The 20,368-nt window shown below is 40.5% G+C and overlaps 1 protein-coding gene across 11 annotated transcripts in view; it reads right to left on the reverse strand.

Moving 5' to 3' along the window:
- Positions 1–7,699: 7,699 nt before the first annotated feature.
- Positions 7,700–20,368, reverse strand: part of Elavl4 (ELAV like RNA binding protein 4) — a 132,204-nt gene continuing 119,535 nt past the window's right edge. For 10 of the 11 annotated variants that reach the window (XM_047525396.1, XM_047525356.1, XM_047525330.1 and 7 more), the window contains 4 exons: positions 15,191–15,344; positions 13,363–13,588; positions 11,716–11,754; positions 7,700–8,515 (listed from right to left, as the gene is read on the reverse strand). In XM_047525396.1, coding sequence (XP_047381352.1) covers positions 8,146–8,515; positions 11,716–11,754; positions 13,363–13,588; positions 15,191–15,344 — 789 coding nt within the window. In that variant the 3' untranslated portion in view covers positions 7,700–8,145. The remainder of the gene's footprint in view (positions 8,516–11,715; positions 11,755–13,362; positions 13,589–15,190; positions 15,345–20,368) is intronic. The other variant, XM_047525364.1, reaches the window with a different exon arrangement.

Raw genomic sequence — 20,368 nt, forward strand, 5'->3', positions numbered from 1 at the left:
TGATTTATCCCTTAAGATGTGACTGATTCTTAAATACCTCTAGGACACCTATCTTAATACACTTTGACTTTACCCCACCTTGCCAAGGTTAGAATTGACTGCTCTTTTCTCTGTGCTCCAAATATCACATATCTTCTTTGTTTTTTTTCTGCTTATACTTGAGCTCTTTCAAGGGAGGCAGAGTGTCGGATTCTCTCTTCCTGGGGAGATGTGCATGCAGCAGTATGAATTCAGTGTATGAAGTGTGTGGTGACACATGAAAGCAGAGATGTAAGAGATTTGCCGAGGAATCCCTAACCCAGCCCAGGTTCAGGGGAGGTTCCTTGAAGGCAGTGAATCCTAAACTGAACACGCGGCTTAGTCAGGTAGATAGTGTACCTGTATGTGCTCTGAGTGAAATGGGGGTTGGATGGTCAGGGAAGTGTTTTTAAAGAAAGGAGCCCTAATATTCTAGAATGAGATTATAGCTTGCATACAGGGTGGGGTTGGGTGGGGTGTAGTTTGGGGTGGCCTAAAGCCCTTTTTCTCCCAAGGATTCAAATGAGGAAGTTGAATCGAATTTCAAGGACTGTCTATAGCTAACTAAGCAAGTGATAATGGGCAAATTTGGTTATGCAGAATGTGGAGGAGGGTTGGCCGAGGTCTATTGGATTTTTTTCCCATCTTGGTTGAGATAGAGCTTTTGACTCTTTCTTGTGACTATATCCCAGAGGAATGTGTTATTTGCTTATGAATTAAGAGACCTCATTCCCTGCTCAAAAGCCTTTGGAACCTGCTTTCATAAAGAAGTCCCCAGCCTCTGAGAGAGTGTACAACCCTCTTCCTCTGATTCCTCTTCTCCTCTCTTCCCTGCTGCTGCCTAAGCTCCTTAGCACTGACTTCCATCCTTTTACCCTGAAGTGAAGTTCTGTGACTCTTCAGTGATGCTCCTAGCTGTCTAATTCTCAGGGACGAATAAGGCATAATGACTGAGTCCTTGTCATGACCAGGCACCAGAGTCTCTGGTTGCTGACAGGTAATCAGAGCCTCTGCCAGTCACTGACTGAGTTACTGTATTTCAAAGCAGCTTACATTCCAAGTGAGATTCCCAATAGCTTGTTCCCACATGTATCCTTATTATTTCTCCCCTCCCTTACTTGAAGGGACCTAAGGATTTCTTGATTTTTTACACCAGGGCATCGGCCACTTACTACCTTCTGCCAAAGGACCTAGCCCAAGCTCTCTTTTGGAAACTCTTTCAGTTACTGCTTAATTCCTAGGAATTTGACATAGTATTTCTCTAATTCTCCCTTCTCTGATCAGGAATCCTAGAGATAGTAGATGATTTGCCCAGGGATCCAAACCCAGAACTTTGCCTAGAGCTTTTCCTCTTTCTACCAGGGCACACTCTCCTTCCTTCCTGGGTTTAAGAATACTCCTTCCACCTCCCACAGATCTTAAAAGTTTCTTGAAATTCTCCCTCCAGCACAGAGGGCATGGTTACATCATTGTTACATGTGTCTTGTCTTTGTAATAAAACTCAAAATTTCTATTCTGTACTTTTGTTTCTTATCATAATTCACCTCTCAGTGTTCCACAAAAAGAGTGCAGGGGGAAAAAAGGAGCCGGACATGTCTATTCATCTTGCCCCTAGCTTAATACTTAGCATATGGCTGGTGTTCAGAGTAAGGATTCTAGTATAGATAAGGGTTAAGACTCAGGGGAACTGTGATTTAGTGGAAAGATACTGGATCAGACCTAGATGACATTTATGTAAATTCTAATTCTACTACACACTATGCAAACTTGGGTAAAGTATTTAACTTCTTTGGTTTCTTTCTGTCAAATGCAAAATGGGAGTTATTCTACCTGCCTCCCAGGACTGTTCTGAGAAATCAGAGGCCACAGAGATGGTGAAAGGGCGCTTACCACCATGCTATTGGTTTGCACAATGTCTTCCTCTCTTGGGGAGAACCCCACTGTCAGCTCTAAGAGCAGCTAAATTGGCTTAACATTCTTATCTTCCTGTCCTATCCTCGACTCCTTTCTATCTCCATGACTCTTGGTGGTTAAAATAGACCAGCTAACAAATAATTTCATTTCTGAATGCTACTGAGCAATAGTGCTTCAAAGTTATCACCTTTAGTTTTCCTTTGTCCATTTGTTTGTAAAATAATGGTATTGGACCTGTTTTTCCATTAAAGATTTGGGGAGGGGTTTAGCCTGAGGCATAGTGCATTAATGTAATTTCTCTGGTTCCATACATAACAGTACCCATCTCCATCTTTAATTGAAGTGAGGACCATTTGGTAATTGTTTTGGATTTAGTTATGAAAGAATTGGCTCAGAGCCAGGGTGGTGTAATGGGCAGGGGGGAGGGTATTGTGTCTCAGGAATCAGGCAGACCTGGGTTTGATTTCTTGCTTCACCACTAACTTACTTGCATAAAGTACCTAATCTTTGAGAATCTCTTTGTTTAAGGCAAAAGGAGGATGATATCCTTCACTAGGAATATGTGTGTATAGTGCCTGGTATAGTAAAGACTTAATACACACTAGTGCTATCTCTGAAAACAATTTCTTACACCTCAAGGACTTTGCTGGAAACTGTTTGAAATAATTACATGGCATACTGTTGTGTCATGTGAGTCCACTTTGCATTTGAACTACTAGTAGATTAAGCTGAACTTGCATAGGAAAGCCTTCTGGTAATTAACCTGGGGTTGAGTGATTTTAAGCTAGTTTTCATTCTGCCGCAGAAACAAAAAAGATGAGACTGAAGAAATGCTATTCCTTTAATTGAAGGAACACTTTTATGTTCTCAGGTCTATTTTAATCTTAAGTGCCGATTATGCATCATTCTCTCGTGTTAACGGACACTTCTGTAAGTGATCTGTACAGAGAGAAATATGATTCTTACATAAATACTGTACCATGAGAAATTATCTTATTACCTAAAATGCCAAAAAGCTAATAAGATAAAGGAATGGTACCAGTCATTTTTGGACAATATTAAAACTTCATTTTAGCTCATGGAAATAAAATGTAATTTCCTTTTATTATTCTCTTCTTCAGGTAGAACAAAGGCAGGGAAGAATGTTAGCATATTATACAGCTCTGTTCTGCGAGCTCCTGTTAAGGCAGTGGGAGGGAGCCAGGCAGGATGGACTCAAATTAAAATTTTAATGATTTCCGTTTAGAAAACTCACTCTTGCTGTTAATGCTATCCTGTCAGGTATGAGTTTTAAATTCACAGGTGAAAGTTAAAAAAGAAATTTCTTACTCAGTTGTCCAAATGCTTTCTTCTGTGTGCTTGCATGTGTTTGTTCATTAAGGAACACATGGATAGCACATACAGAGAATAAGGATAAAACTACTTCAAGAACTGGAAGTTTCTTGAATTATCTATGGCAAATGGCAGTTGTGTGTCGAATTTTGATAAAGTTAAGGTGTTCACGAGATATGGGCCTCACAAAACTTTGCGTTTCAAATATACTTTTAAATGCTGTTCTTGGGGACATTAAATGTCTTATTTACAAACAAATGGTAGTTGATCTTGATGAAAGAAATTTAAACAGAAAAGTTGATAAAAATTTTCTGGCTATAATCACTCAGTCAATGTTTGCTCTTTGGTATAAAGTTTTGATGCTGGTAGCGATGATGTGGGATAGTGTTAGACACAAGGACATACATTTTTACATTCTTCCTTCCTATCACTTTTGACAGAAATAACACTAAGTAAATGCCATTGGACTTCTATGACATGCAATTTTTCATCCAAGCAAAATATAATGTACCCAGGACCTGGAAGAAATTTAATAATCTCCACATTCTTGTGTTTTGTTAGTCTTTTCCTACAAACACCTACAGAAACTATGTGTTTTCTTGGAGATTTAGGTAACAGGCTTACACTTGCAGGAAGATGAATTCTTTATTAGATGTTAGGCAGACACATTGTGCCCATGCTGGGAAGTGTTGTCAAGATCGGTATGTAGAATGCCCTCCTATGGGTATTTCCAAGACCTATTTAAAAGACCTACAGCTATTTGTGAAACTTTCAGAACAGATCTGTTGGATGCTGGGGAAAGAACTGACTGAACTGGAAAGATTGCACCAACTTCCAGTATTCCAAAATAAGGTATTCATCCATGTTAAGTACATGGAAATGACTCTTTTAAGGAGGAGGGGTGGTGATGAGTGATAACTATCACAGATCTGACAGCAATATTTTTAGACCCTATAAACATATTCGTGAAGCTCTGTTGTCTCTGGGGATAACTATTTGTTTGAATGCCCATTTTTCTTTAGAAAAGAAACGGGTTCTTCTTTAAACTACAAGAATCTTTGAGTTCAGTTATGTGAGGTTCAGGCTGACTTAGAGGTTTAATATTTAACTTGGTTAATTAAATCCCATTCTTTGCCCTGAATTTAATTATCCCAACCATTGTGGTAATTTAATATAATAATAAAAAAGGGGTTAATGAGAAATGGAAGAGAATCTGACTATTCGTTCATCTAGCTCAGTGGGGGCATTTATTCTTGAAGTGTCAGTTTATGGATGGTGATGTTTTATAGGGTATTATGAATTTTCAATTAGTGAGAAAATGAAAATGAAACACAGACAGTAGATCATCAATGAGTGATCATATTAGGAAATCACTAAAAAGCTCATTTTGTAAAGTTCAGGACATATTTTAATGTGACTTTGTGATAAGGTAGGCAGTTTTCTTCTTCCTAGGTTGAGCTTAAATCATGTTCTTTCTACACGAGGTGAGTCCTCGTTGAGGATTTCTAGTCAGGAGTAAATCTGCTATTTCTAAACAATGAGAGTGTGACAATAATAGGGTGATCTTTCTTGTTTAGCTATCACTTTCAGTACAAATGGTCTGCTTCCTTAATACTGTGCAGGTTTTGCAGTCTAGTTGCTGAGGTTCTGTAAAATCAGACTCAGATTCAGTTCCCAGCTGGAAACTTGTTGACTGTTTCAAGTTATTGAGCCTTGGTCTTGTCATCTGTGAAATGAGGATAAAGCTATCTACTCCTCTCAGATTGCTGAGAGGATAAAGTGAGAGCATGTGGAGGACACCACACAGGCCTGCCTGATATATAATAGATGCTCTGCAAATGGTGACTCCTAGTCCTCTGAACAAGTCACAAGTTTGCTTATAAATGAATAACAGACACTAGTGTGTCATGATACCACACAGGATGCCAAGTGTTCTGGCTTATCAACCAGAGCAATGCTCCTCAAACTTTAAATCACCAGTGATTCACCTGAGGATCTGGTTAAATATAGATTTGCATTCAGCCCAAGATTCTGCATTTCCAACACACTCCCAGATGATGCTGATACTGCCGATTGGGGACCTTGCTTTTAGTAGCATGGAACTAGGGCAATGACTTCTGAATACTGAGTTGACTTTGAGAGACTGGGCTAAGTTGCAAAACAATTTTATTCTACTTTTTCTTTTCTTCCTGATTGAATGATAAAAATATCAGACAAATCTGCAGATGCTACAGAAAAAAAAAGTTTGAATGAACACATTTAAAAATTTGGGAAGCTCAAATTCATTCTACACACTTTCATTTATTGTCTGGACATATAAAGTACAAATAATTCAAACACAACAAGATTATGAAAAAAAAAACAATTACAATACTTTCCCTCAGAAATCATCTAAACTAGCAAGATTAACATGAAGTCATTCAATTATAACTAAAGTATACAACTGCCTGGTCCTAAGATTTTTTTTCCTTTTTTTTTCCCCCAGATTGAACACATTATAGAGAAGAGATTTTGGCATGCCTTTCCCACTAATGCTTAGCAAATGCATCAAAACTTTGCCAGCAAACTGCGTTCATTCATAGCAGGTGACGTAAAAGGATTTCCCTGAATGTTGAACGAGTGTTCTCTGAACTGAAATCTGGTGTTTTTTCCAAAACTGAAAAGAGGAAAAAAAAACAAAAAAAATTTAAAGGAGGAGTCTATGATGCAGCCTTGGTTTTCATTATCTGTCTACCACTACAACGACTACTACAAAGTTTGCCTCTTCAGTGTGAAAACAACAGTCCTGTCTACATGCACTTAGTGGGTTCAGCATGGGAAAAAATGCACAAAGTAAGCACAAGTTATAAATAACCATAACGTTTTATTACCATTAAGACTAAACTTGTATTGAAAAGATTTTATATAACAAGACAAGAAAAGCAATAGCAAATTTAACTATCAACTAGATTATGCATAGCGAGTAACTGTTTCTATTACCCAGGGAAGAGCATGAACTCTTGTATATTTTTTTTGTTTTGTTTTTGTTTTAAATATATAACCGTACAAAGCACAAACATACTAAAATGATCAGTGCACTGGACATGGGAGAGTGCTCCCTCAGTCATTTTGTTCCCTTAGCTCTGTTTTGTTTCCCCAATCTGAATTACATTAAAATAAAGACCCAGTTGTTTTTATTTTTCTACTGTGCAGTAAGAAAAAATATTCACAACAAACATGACAATATATCAAACGAGAGTTCTACACAAGTTACCTTGATACCTCTTTAACTGTCACTTAAATATCATAAGAAAACATTTTAAGACATATACAAACGAAACTAGCCAAGTGTTACAACTTATAATAAATTAACCCAAAGAAAAAATAACTTTATATATATATATTTATATTATATATACACATACACACACAACAGAATGACACAATAATATGCTTCTTCCCATAGTTTAAGTAAACAAATAAGTAGTCTAGCCAATCTAGCTATATTTGATCTCGGCCATAGGCATCATCACATCTGCAATTAAATAAATAAGTGTTTCAAGCAACATAAACAGTGTTTCAAATGTACCAACACAGCCCAATTCTATCAGCATGGGCTACAAAGTGAATTTGAAAATTGCTTAATGAATTTAAAGCAAATGTATCTTTTGTTTTCCTCTCCTAAACACATTACATTTAACTATGATACTAAGGTATATAAATAATTTCGTAGCACCTACTGCTCAAACTAAGGAAGTTTTAGATCAAAAAGAAAATTAATCTTTTTAATTTTTGTTCTGCTGACATCCCATACTGATGACTTAAAGAAAAACTGTCTTTCAACTCATCTCCTTGCTTTTGGGTTTTGACTGTGGGGAACTGTGGTACCCTGGGTAGAACGAACACTCCTTTCCCCTAGTAATTAATAATTTATTATTATTATTACATGCTATGAAAAGATATGAAGATCATCTGTTTATAGCCCATCCTTCAAAAAACAGTCTACGAATCCAGTTTAAAACACACATCTTGATCTCTAAAAAGTTACCAGTGCAGTATGAACGCGACAAAGTTGTCAATTTCCCCTAAATTAGCCAGTCAAAATATTTTTTTCTCAAATCCAGATTCTCTTGTAAAAATTCTTTATATTTTATAAAAATAGATTTTTCTTGAAACCCATTTTCAGCAAAGAGACCACCTCTTTGGCAACAATGTTAATGTTATTAAATTGTTAATGTCATCAGGTATCCCCCTTTCCCCCATCCCCTAACAGAAGACTGTTTTAGTTCACATGATATAAAAGAAAAAAGGAAAAATAAAAAAATTTGCAAAAGTTTTTTTTTTTTTCATTTTTGCAATTTTTATTATTCCTCTTTAATTTGTGTGGGGGTTTTTACCAATCTGATTGGATCAACATTTTGACAAAAAAGAAAAATCTTTTTTTTTCTTTCTTTGAATCCCATTACTTTGTAAAAATTGTTATTATTATTATTATTTTTTTTTTGTTTTTTGTTTTTCTTCTTCAAATGAGCGAATGGTCATCTTAAAAAGACCCACCTTCAAGGAAGGTAGCAAAGTTAGCTGGCTGGGTAAAAATCCCTGCACATCGCTATCTATGTATATTATATTCAACAACGACAGCTATGAAAGAACATTCAATGCATCAAAGGTATTTTTTTGTTATTTTTTTTTCTTTTTTTCTAAGCATTATAAAATCCTTTCCTGGTACACCTCAGGATAATCCAATGTTTTAATACTTAGGCAACACTGGCTTATAAAGTCCATGGTTGAATATAAGCCTTGAAAAGTTTGTTTCTCTCTCATTTGTGTATGTGTGTGTGCACGCGTGTGTTTTGTTCGTATATATTTATATATATATTTTAATAAGTAAGGATGGGAAATTCAGGACTTGTGGGCTTTGTTGGTTTTAAAGGAAACTTGCAACACTCTGTCTCCCAGGCGATACCCGTTGAGGCTGGCGATGGCCATGGCTGCCTCATCATAGTTGGTCATGGTGACAAAGCCGAATCCCTTGCACTTGTTGGTATTGAAGTCACGGATGACCTTGACGTTGTTCACTGCGCCGAAGGGGCCAAAGAGCTGCCAGAGGACGCTCTCATCGGAATCAGGGGACAGGTTGTAGACGAAGATGCACCAGCCTGTTCCTGTGTGACCAGGGATGTTCATTCCCACAAGGCTTGTCATCCCATCAATGGTGATTGGGGAGAACCTGGGGGGACAAGCAGAAGGGGGGGCTGGTCCAGACATCAGTCTGACCATGGAAAACACACAGATGCACAGACACAGACACGGGGCAAAGGGCTGAGTGAGTGTTTGCAGGAGAGTCTTCAGGGTTTAAAAACCAAAATGCAAAAACTAACATCTGTGGCATTTCTTCTGATGGGAATAACTAGATGGCTAAAGCATGTACATGCCAAGAGAAAGGCCTAGGCCAATTCCTAAGAGGCACAGGTTTTCCCAAGTCTCCCAGAGCAAGGCTCTATCACTTTCTGTCACAGAATATGTTCATACTTGTCCCCCCCTCACCCCACCTCACCCCTGCAATCGATAGTGAGTTCTTGGGGAAATGGCTATTTCAAGGCTTATATTCTATTGCTCTATGTATCTATTCAGTGGAGCGCATAAGGGAATCTCATAGACACAGTGACACATAGAAGACACTCAATAAATATTTATTGATTGAATAAGCGGATAACTTGTTGATGTCAGTGCTTCGGAAATTTTATTTTGTTATTTCTAGGCAGAATTGGGGGATGGCACTTGAAGTGTTCAAGTCTGCCATCTTTGCAGTCCCTTGATTTATGGCTGTCAAAGATCTCTTGATATTATTGAGGATGGAGATACATGAGAACGAAGAGACATGTCTATTATTAATCAGATGAGTGGCTGATGTTTCATTTAGTATTTATTCAAAGAGTTCCCCCCAAAACTTGAGTAAAATAATAGAGATGTACCACTTTTTTATGCTATATTATCTGGAATTCATTTCTAAGCATCACTGGAACAAGATTTCAAGTGGTTTATGCATTTATATGTCTTGAATTGTTGTACATTAGAAAAGCATAAAACTGCCATTTGCCCTTTTACAAGTACTTTTGCATTGGGCTTAGAATCTTCAGTTTTTGTGTAATCTTAAAAAGAAAAAAATAATGCTTTAGATTATATTCACTGTCTGATAAAATAAATCCATGTGTAATTTGTGATGGATGCAGCAGATAAAACAATCAGTGCCTACAGCTGAACATTATTTTTCAACAGACCAAATGCATACAGGGATTTTGACACTGTACACTGACTAGAAGCTTACTTTTCATTTGGTTGAGTTTTTCTTTTTGGTGGGGGAGTTGGGGGATTTGAGGAAGCAAAAACTAGGGAAAAGCATGGAGTAAAGTGTGACTAGGAATGTTTTAAAAAATAAGCTAATATTGGAGCTTTGGAAAGGTCCCATAAAGAATAGTTCTGTACTTAATTAGAATTTAGATAATCAAATGGCTGCTAAAGATATGCTGAACATAACAACTCAATAGAAATTGTTTTTGCTCCTATTTGCTAAGTCAATTTTTCTTCTTGCTTAAAATCAAGACAAAACACACACACAAAAATCATGGTACAGATTCTTAGAAGGGCAAACATAAATTTAGCTGCATTTGAGTTATTATATAATAATAATATTATTATTAGGTACCGGGATTGAAACCAGGGGCACTTTACCACTAAGATACATCCCAAGCCCTTTTTGTTATTTTTTAAACATTTGAGACAGGGTCTCACTAAGTTGCCGAGGCTGGCCTTGAACTTGAGATCCTTCTACCTCAGCCTTCCACAGAGCTGGGATTATACATATGCACCACCATGCCCAGCTACTATTTGCTTTGTTTCTGAACACTTTCTTCTCAATGGTATCTCCTCCAACTAGATGAACGGGTCCCTTTCATGTATATGTAGAGAATAGCTAAATATTTATTATAAGGCAAAGGTCAGAGCCAGCAAAGAGGTTTCAAGTAGGACCTTGATTCTAGTTGGTGATGGCTACTGTAGCATTTAGGCGGAAAGAATTCTAGATCCAAATCTGGGTTCAGTAGGAAGAGAAGATGCTGTTATCAATGAGTGTATTCGTTCTGGTCTACTGGAGGAAGCAGCAGCACACATGCTGCTGCCGTGTCTTCCCTGGTCTCACCTGTGTTATTAAGTATCACTGTGTCATGGCATTTGGTGCTATCTCACTAAAATCAGAAAGGAGCCAGAGGGATGGGGCAGAGCTAGGAAAGATGGAAAAATGCCTGGGAAGCAGGCAGTGTGTGTTAGACATGTGGAGATAATTCACAGTTATCCTCACTGGTGCTGGGACTGAGATTTGAGAAGCTGGCGCTCTGATAGTGAAGTCTGCTGTCAAGTTACTCCCTTGACTGTGCACTAGCTTCCAGTCAGGGTACTTACCATGCATGGTCAAGTGGTGAAAGAACTGCCTAGAGTGGGGAGTGTGATGTGGACTATTAAAGATCACATCTCTCTCTCTTGAGTGGAGGAAGGGGAATTAAAGCGTGCAGCTCTACTGAGTAAGATGATGAAGATGCTCTGTCCCTAGCAGTGTAGCAGACCTTATCGAAAGCACATATGGGAATCTCATGGACACAGTGACATAACACACTCAACTCCCCAAGATTCAGATTTTCAGATTGGGTCTGGAACACCCCTTGTGATTGCATTCAGAGTTTCCCCAAAGCCTTGACCCTGTTTAAGCACCCAACCCCACAAAAAGGCTTTAAATGAAAGAAATAGCAAGTTAAAAACCCACATACATATATAACTGAGGGAGAATTTATAATAACTGCTAAAACCTGTAACAAAAGAAAGTCCTGGTTGAGGTGCACACAGATACACTTCATTCCCAGGATGTGCTCTGATATGCACACTGAATTGGGGGTGGAAGTCAGAAAGTCATTCTTGTGTTAATTTATGCTTTGGCCAGAGACGGCAGTCCAAAATCTAAATTTTCCACTGAAAATCATAAGATGGTCAGTCTTGATAAGCAAAATGTTCTAATTTTGATTTGTTGGAATCTGCCCTCTTAACTGAATCTTGGCATTGTTAATGCAAAACAGTTGCTCTGCAAGTTTGCAAAATCAGCCAGTAAAGAGTCAGAGCTTTCTCCCTTAGGGAAGCCATTCAGAGGACCAGATTATCAAGGGCTTGGTAGCTGTGGCACCTGAACCATAGGATAAGCCCACCTGCAAATGAAAGAAAAAGTGAAACACACAAAATGTTTTGTGTGCCCTAAAAGAAATAAAATCAACTGAAGTCTGAAATTAAAATTAAGAATTTGACATGCTGGTGGAAGAAAAAGGAAGAATTAAAAAAAAAAAAAAAAGTAAAGTTAGTGAATTAAAAAAAAAATTCTAGCCCCAGTCTGTGCCAACACGGACATCTGGCAATCTGTGGAGTTTTAATTACCTCTTTACGCCATAGGCCATATTAAGCAAATTGTCCAGCCTGCAAAGAGAAGGAGGGTCTTTGGGTTAATGCCTCACAGATGGCAAGATCACTCAATGGAACTATTAATAAGAATGCTCCATTTTCAAAGAAGAAAAGCTCAACAACTTTCCCCACTGCTTAGGAGTCTATCCACCGGTAGTTTCCCCCTTTCCTGCCTCCAACTGCAAGTAATTCATGTTCAGGTCAATGCTAGAGTTTAAAACAAGTGTCTAATGACTCCCCCTTTCTTTCAAGATCTCAATCAATCCCACTCCCCCCACCTGTCAGAACATTCGTGTGGATTTTATTTTATATTGTGTGTGAAATTGTTAGAATGGGGGGGTTTTCTTAAATTGTTCACCTTTTGCTATAATTAAACTTGTGAATAAAGGTCTCTGTTCCAGATCAACAAACAATACATGTGCACACAATACGCATCAGAATGAATCTTTTCTGTTAGCCTCGCTACATTAAATCTTCTTACCACACACATTTGGGAGGGGTGGTGCAGGGAATGTTTGTGGGTTAAGATTAAAAAAAAAAAAAAAAAAGCTTACTATTTACAGCCTGAAAACACCTCCTGGCAAACTGTCATTATGCTATAATCTTCCTCACGTTCAGTACCTTACTTGGGGACAAGCTATTCACACCATGGGGCAGTAGTAACCATAGTTTCCACCATTAGAAGCCTGCTGGAGAGGCTTTTTACATAAATACTGCATGTGCTCTCACACAAAATAAAAATTAGATGACTTGGACTCTTCATGAAGTCATTAACCATTTCAGATTCATGGGGTATGGGAGGACAACTGAAGAGGCTGATTTTTCTCCTCATTGTGGCCAGATGGACTGTTACTATTCTAAATAGAAGGACCTACTCTTTTCCCATGTGAAGTTTAACAAGAAGAAAAACCCTTTCATTAAAGAGAAGTTGGGACGTGGGTGGAACAACATAGTTGTTTAGAATTTACTACAGGTCAGTCAAGGCTATGCTTATTTCTTCCACAATGGAGGCTGGTCAAGGTTGCACTGCCTTCATGGGAGAAATCAATCTTTCAGAAATGTCTAGAAGGGGAATGCCCCCTGCACCAGGAGCTTCCAGGAGGTGGGGTATCCAAGGGAAACACTAAGTCTTGACTGAAATCTTCCTCCTTATCTTAAGAGTGTGCTGACTCATGAGAGTAAAGTTAACACTAAAAAGTTTTCCTCCCTGGAACCCAGAATTCCCTGGGCAAAGAGGACAGGAAAAGCCCACTCCCTCAGGCAAGGATCTGCCTCCTGGGCAGTATTAAAAAAGCCCCTGTCCAGCCTTAATCTAAGATTCTGAAACATCACCTATGACTGACTGTTGTTGACACCATACCTTGTTGGGTTAAATATAGAAATCTTGTTTCTACTGAAAAATCTCAAGTTTGACCACACAGTCACAGTAGTAAGTTGCAAGGGGTTTGGAAAAGTATCTGGTCTAATCATCTCATTTTACATAAGTGGAAAATGAGGTTCATCTGTGATGATTTCTGAGGGCAGAGGCTCTATGCCTTGCCCCACACTTCAGAGTCATGGGCTTCCCTGGCCCTTGCCCAACTCTGTACCCCACAGGGCTCCCTTCTCTGTGGGCATGCCTACCTGAATCTCTGAGCCTGGTGGTGGAGTGGGCCTGGGTAGCGCCGGTTGGGAGACTGGTACAGTTGGGAGAGCAGGGCCTGGCTGGACTTCTGGCTGGGGTTGTTGGCAAACTTCACAGTAATCGGTTCCGTAGCACCGCTGGGTTTCTGGCCATTCAGTCCTTTGATGGCTTCTTCTGCCTCAATCCTCTTATCAAAGCGGATGAATCCCACCCCTCTAGACACTCCTGGGGAAAATGAAAGAGTCTTTGTAAAGAATGAAAACACCAAACTGGTAAATATCTTTGGGAAGAGATGAGTGGGGTCCCAAGGACACTGTGTGGGATCTCAGTCCACCTGCAGGGCCTGGCAGAGCCCAGCTCCATAAATTTCTCTCCCTCACCAAAATGTATCTGCTTACATTTACACCAGCATGGCCCTGGACACATGCCTCCAACCCACAGAATACAGGATCTCTTGCATCTGTCCTCTCTGGTCCTCGGCCACTGCTCATCTCCCTCCAGTTACTACAACTGATCATCCACCAACCAGTTTCTAGTTCTCCAGGGAGTCCTCCACACCCAGTAGCTAAGTCATCTACATGAAAAGACAGCTCTGACTACAATTCAACCTTTAAAAACATTTTCTAAACCTCTTTTGTACCTTTTGAATATTGTACCTTGTGCATTGTACCTATTCTTCACAGCCCTAAACAGAATAAGCAAGAAACAGAATCCACAATATACCCCTCCCTGGCTCCTTGCTGCATGCAGATGAAGTCCAGACTTCTTGGTATAGCATTCAATGTCCTTGGAAAACCTGGTTCCGAATCCCCTGTTAAACCTCACACTAGCCACCATGAACAGCCTGATATTCCTTGAACAGGCTGTTCTTCCTTAACTCCGTTTGGGATATGGCATCCTCTTCATCTAGAATGCTCTATTCTCTCCCTCTTGCCAGGTAACTTCAAGTCATCCTGCCAATCTGTTCAAACATTGCCTTTATAATGGAGACTTCCCAACCCTTATCACCAGGCATAGCATACTTTTTCTTGAGCTCTCATAGGGCAATTGGACAACACCTAGTGGGAACCTATAACACTGGAGTCCTGTGAGGTCAGGGACTATGCCTCCTTCATCCTTGGTCCCCAGTGTCCCTCTGCACAGTGTCTGGGTCAGAGCCTACTTCAGTGAGAGCTGGTTACATGAATCAAATGATAAACATGTGCTAAACTTCTCTCAATGGGTGACTTCTAAATTGAGATAGAGTTGGGGGTAGGTATAAAACACCTTGTCATTAAAAATGTAACCCCTTTACCTTTCTTGCTGAGAGGAGCTGGCTGATTGGCTTTCTTTATTATGGACAAAGAACCTGAGTACCAGAGCCTAGGTTCTTAACCCTGCTCTGCTCCTGACTAGCTGGTGGAAAGTTAGCTCTCACTTCGGATTTGTTTGCTGATGTGTGAAATGAGGTAGTTTGAAGTTCCTTTTAACTCTGTAATGCTATGAATTGGAGCTAGAACATACAGGTTTTCACATATGAGAGTAACCATTACTGGTTGAGGGCTGAAAGAGACTTTGAAGGTCATACAGTCCCATTCTCAACCTGATACCCAAATTCTCTTTTACAACCTTGCCAAATCGTGTGGTGGTTGCTGGAACAATTTCCATGATGGAGAAGGCTACATGCCCATTTTAAATCCAGGCAGTTGATGAGAAGTCTTTCTCCCAAGTCAGAAATGTGCCTATTCATGACCCATATTCTCTACTTTAAGTAACTATTAGCCTGCTCCTATGGGCAAAAGTTGGACACTGATATTCAAGAAAAAAAATTACAAAGAAACACTTAACCTGTAACTTGATCAACCAGGATTCGTGAGGTGATGATACGACCATATTGCGAGAAAAGCTGCTCCAGCTCCTTCTGAGTCATGGTTTTGGGAAGGCCGCTAACGTAGAGGTTAGCATCCCTGATTGAGGCCGAGCTCGGTCGGGCATATGAGACCTAGGAGAGGCAAGAGGACTAAATCCATTATAGGCACTGGACCTCAAGGGAGAGACTGAGGCAACCACCAAGATGACAGTGCCTCGGCTGGCAGTACAGCTCCTGGTGCCAGTTAAAGTCACTCAGTAGTTCAGAGTCTGAGCTACTCTTGTAATAGTAATGAGAACTAGGAGAACAGCAATAGAGGAACAAAAGGAGAGTTGATAATTTAAAACAAATGCACAGATAAGGGTCTCTAAGTGCAGAACAAAATAGCTACTGTATGGCAGCTGTTAAATGCAGAACTACCCACGCATAAAGTTCTGAAGATTTACCTACTGGATGTGGGTGTATAGATGATTTACTGTATCCAACACATAATAATCTTTGAATAAACCAAAAAAAAAAAAACCCTATGAAATTCTGCTCTGCACATTTCTTTCCCTGCTACCTTCCCTACCCCCATTCTCTTCAAGAAAACATAAAAGCAATCAGGTTCTCTGTAAGGTTTTTTATGTTCTGTCCTTTGTGTTGCTCCAATCTGTTCCCATAAGGTCTGCTCTCCCTGAATGACAAAGCGCTGGTGAAATGAGATTGAATGAACATCTGCTTGAGAAACTGGATATGTGACCTTGTCGTCACATCTGCAAGGACCAGTTGCCCCTAACTTTGAGGCTGGGCAGATAAAACCACAACAAACAAAATGGGAGCATGGTGTTCAGGAGGGAGAGGGAGGGTAGCCAGAAAGGGAAGAGAGCCTCATGGATGGTTATAAGAAGTTTGACTTTGTAAATTTGTCCTCCCAGTTCTCTCAACTGCTTTTTTTCCTCCCCGAAAAGCTAACACAGAAGTGTAAACAGATCTGAAATTCCATCTGCAAGAAGCCAAATCTGTAGCAGTACACATAAGCAAAGCAAACCCCAGCAGTCATTAATTTTAGACTTTCATTTACTTATTTATTTATTTTTTTAAGAAAACAACATCAGACATTTGAAATATAATTTACAGCTAGTCTAACAAAAGCACTTTCCTGCTAAAGCTATTTCTGGGGCAGTTATGGCTCAGAATAGATGATGAAAACAGTCATTTCAGAGCACATCTGACAACGTTGGACAGGAAGGGACTTATATGCCTTAGCATTTTTCAGTTAGGAGTTTTATTTAATCTATATAATCAATTCATAAGACCTGGTAAGAGTGTGTGTGTATGTGTGTGTGCACACACACAAGCTGGTGAGCAAAAGGAATTGCACATGCAAAAACTGGACCTTCATCATTAAGAACTAAACTTTCAGAAGCAAAATGGACCTTGCTTCTGGAACCTTCAGTGGAGAGAATGGGTTAGCAAAGAGGAAGGTGGGTGAATAGACCCCTCACCCATGGCACACTCTCCCTTTCTATGACACAGATGCCAGGTCCCTTTATGAGTTCCACACCTAAAAATAGATGTTGACTCAACAGAAAATGATGTGAGTGACTAATCTGCCTCTCTGGCCTCCCCCTGCTGATGGAGTGAGGCAGCTGCCTACATTGTCTATATCTTCTAGAAACTCCTGGGTGGCCTGGGAAGCCTCTGTAGGTTTTGCTTCTTCCCAGCACAGGGCTGGAAGGCAGAGGAGCCACTACATGGAGGGTTCCTGGGTGTGCACTTGAGGCTGCAGGGTGTGGTGGGGGGCAAGAAATCCCTGCAACTTGCGTAGATAGGGATTCACTAAACAGAATGAGCTCCTGCCCTTGTCCTCTCAGGATATAGCATAGAACTGTCTTTCAGGCGAAGGAAAGGGTGGTCAGGAGAAGGAAATCTCATAGTGATGGGTCCACAGTAATGAGAGTCACCCTTGTCTCACTCTAGTTACTGATGAATTACCTGAGTGTCTCCCATCTTTATGCTTTTGTTGATGGGGAAATTTTTTCCCATCTTCTTCCTCAAATACAACTCTTACTTTTCTTAAGGGCTCAGCTCAAATGCTATCTTCTCTTGATAGCCATCTCTGTCTGATCTTGCCTCCTCCTAAAAATCTCCACAGCAATGTGCTCAATGAATCATAGCACTTAACCCATTCTGACCTTAGCTCACCAGCTCTCTCTCTGGTCTGACCATCTCCTCCAGGTCATGGATTGTTTGTGTCTTATTCATCTCTGTGGCTTTAGCTCCCAGCACTGAGCCTAATTCCTGTTGGGTGTTTAACACCTTCTGAAAAAATGAATGAATACCCGCAGCTCCTGACGAACAATGTGGCCTTTAATGGCTCTTTGAGGTTAATTGTAGCTTGGTTTCTCCACTAAGGTGGATCACTGAAAACCAAGCTCCCAGGGTCATAACTGTGTTTCCCTACTAAGCTAAGAGCTAAGGGACAGTTTTCTCACCCTTCAGTGTCTGGGGTTTGAATAACCAGAAGAGGATGTCCTAGGACTAGACATCACTTCTCTCAGTGAACATTTCCTGAAGATATACCTTGAGCCAGTCAGTCACTTGCTGTGCTGTGTTCTGGGGACACAGTAAAACAAGATAAGGTCTTTTCTCTGAAGGTCCTCCAAATCCAATGGGGGACACAGACATCTCCACAGGACATACTCAATAAATATGGGTTGAGTGGAATAATGGATGAGGAGGCATATAAACCAATTATCACAAAGTCACAAGATGTGTGCTGTGCCAGAGCTATGTATGAGTGTGACTCAAATGCAGAGGAGGGATAAATCAAGGATTAACGAGGCCAGGGATAAGACAGAGCTGAAATGAGACTGGTGATGAGACAGGTGGTGGTGGGGTCATGGAATGGTGGCCTGGTAATAACTTTTCATTCTCATGAATACAAATGAGGCCAAAGCCTAGGGAAGGGCCTGGCATTGTGCATTTACTACTGTCCAATAAATGCACCATGAACAGTAATGATCTTGATTTCCATTAGTATCGGGCACTCAGAACTGGAGTACAGAGGGGAGCAGGTTGAGGACTGACCCTGCTAGGGAAAAGGAGCTGGCACTGGAGTCAATGACACAACCAAAACCACTTCCCTAAAAGATGATTCTGACAGAGGTGGAATCTTAGGGAAAATTACTTTGACAGATTCCCCAGAGACAGATTGCAGACACAAGGCAGTAATAAATCCCAAAGGTGAACAGTACCTTGGTCATTCTATCCCAAGACTAACATCCTGCTTAGTTTTTCTCCTCAATTTGGACTCCTAAATCACTGTTGTTTTATTCCTCTGTGCCAGAAACCAGTAGGTAGGAGTGGACAAAAATGATAGGAAAAAGATCTTCCCACATTCAATATCCAAAAGCTCATTCTAGTATCTAAAACTTTCAAGTTTCCTCATATGCTTATTAAATTCCAAAGGAATGACTACTAGTGTCAGATCCTTTGTCAGGCTTAAACATTTCAAAAACATTGCCAACTTTCAGCCCCTGCAGAGGGGTCAGCATTATTGGCATTTAAGCCCTTCTGAACCAGAAGCATTGGAAGCGTAGAAACTGGTGCTTCCAATGCTAGAACCCAGGCTCTAGAGAACTCTCATTGCCATGGACCATCCGGATCATCATTATTTCACTCATCCAGAATCTTTGAAGACAAGATTGGCATTTCTAGGCCATCACAGACTCAGAAGGAGCTGAGAGTGAAGAGGTCACTCTCTTTCTGGGTAAGGGTGGCTCAAAGGCAGGTTGACTATGAATGGCTGGCTTTACAGATGGTGTTTACAGAAGTTTTTCAGCCCTTTCAAATTCCCCAACTCTGCCCATCCCCACCTGCCCAGAGTCCCCCCACCCTCTAAACTACAGCAACAAGATTATGAGCTCAGACTTTGGGTGGGCTCCAGTACTCACAAGCTGTGTGAGCTTGAGCAAGTAATCTGATTGTGTTAAGTCTAATTTTCTTTACTTGTAAGAAATGGGGGAAAATTCTCCTTTGGTGGGTTATTATAAGAATAAGTAAGAATATTTTATGTATCTAGAACACACCTAGAATTTAGTTCAACTTAGTAGCATATGTCATAACTTAGATATATATTATTATGATGAATCATACAGGCTTCTGTGGGCCAGTCTGGGTATCTAGTATCCATTGGGACATAGCCTCCAATTTTATCCAACAAGCAAATATCTGGAACACTACCAGCGACTGCCTACAGAGGCACTATCCTCCTTTGCCACCCTACTGGGGTCTGGCCATCTTTTAGCAGTTCACTGCCATGAATTTCTTCTAACACTTTTCAACAAATCCCACCCCTTCACATCCACAAAGTACTTCCATTTTCCTAAATGACTTGCCAACAGTGCTCTCAGAGATTTTCACGAGGTGGGTAAGGCAGCATTGTCATTCATCACAGATGAGAAACAGGACCAGGGCTGGGACTGCCTCTCCCCACACAACACCCACAAGTCCCTTTACCTGTCACAGCCAGGACTTGGCCTGGGCAGTGGGTGAGGAACAGTATGATCCCTTGTCTGACCCACCATTGTACAGAGAAAGGAGAGGACATGAGAAACAAAGGTATGATCTTGGGGCTACGAGGAGGGAAAAAATGAGAGGAAAAGGCATCCTTCTTAGTTCCTGAAAGGTGCTCCCATGGGAAACCACTGGATTAAATAAGAGTTCACTTACTTCTCCCTTTCCTGAACCCCTCTGTGTGCCAGCCCTGGGATGGGTGCTGGGAGTGTGTCTGCTTCAAGGACCCCCACAATCTGGCAAGGGAAATAAACAAGCCAATGAAATGCAATACCAAGGGCTGCTGACAAGGGGACACTTATCTCCCACTTTGGTTGTTTCCCTCCGAGTGGAGAGTGCCCTAGAGTAATAGTCTAGGCCTTTTTCCAGCCCTTCACCCATTTTTCTCAAGGGGACTTGGAGCAACTGTTCTGAATGGAGTCTTCAATCATGGGGTATATGAGGCTCAGGCACTGCCAGCTTCCTCCCATCTGGGAGCCAATGCCGGGCAGAAGCACAAACTCTGTCTTAGGCTCTAAGTCCTACGGGGGCAGGCTCTGTTCTCATTTCGGGAGACTTGTGGGATCCAGAGCACCTATGACAAGATGTGTCAGTCT

Source organism: Sciurus carolinensis, chromosome 1, assembly GCF_902686445.1.
Source record: "Sciurus carolinensis chromosome 1, mSciCar1.2, whole genome shotgun sequence".
Classification (NCBI taxonomy): Eukaryota; Metazoa; Chordata; class Mammalia; order Rodentia; family Sciuridae; genus Sciurus; species Sciurus carolinensis.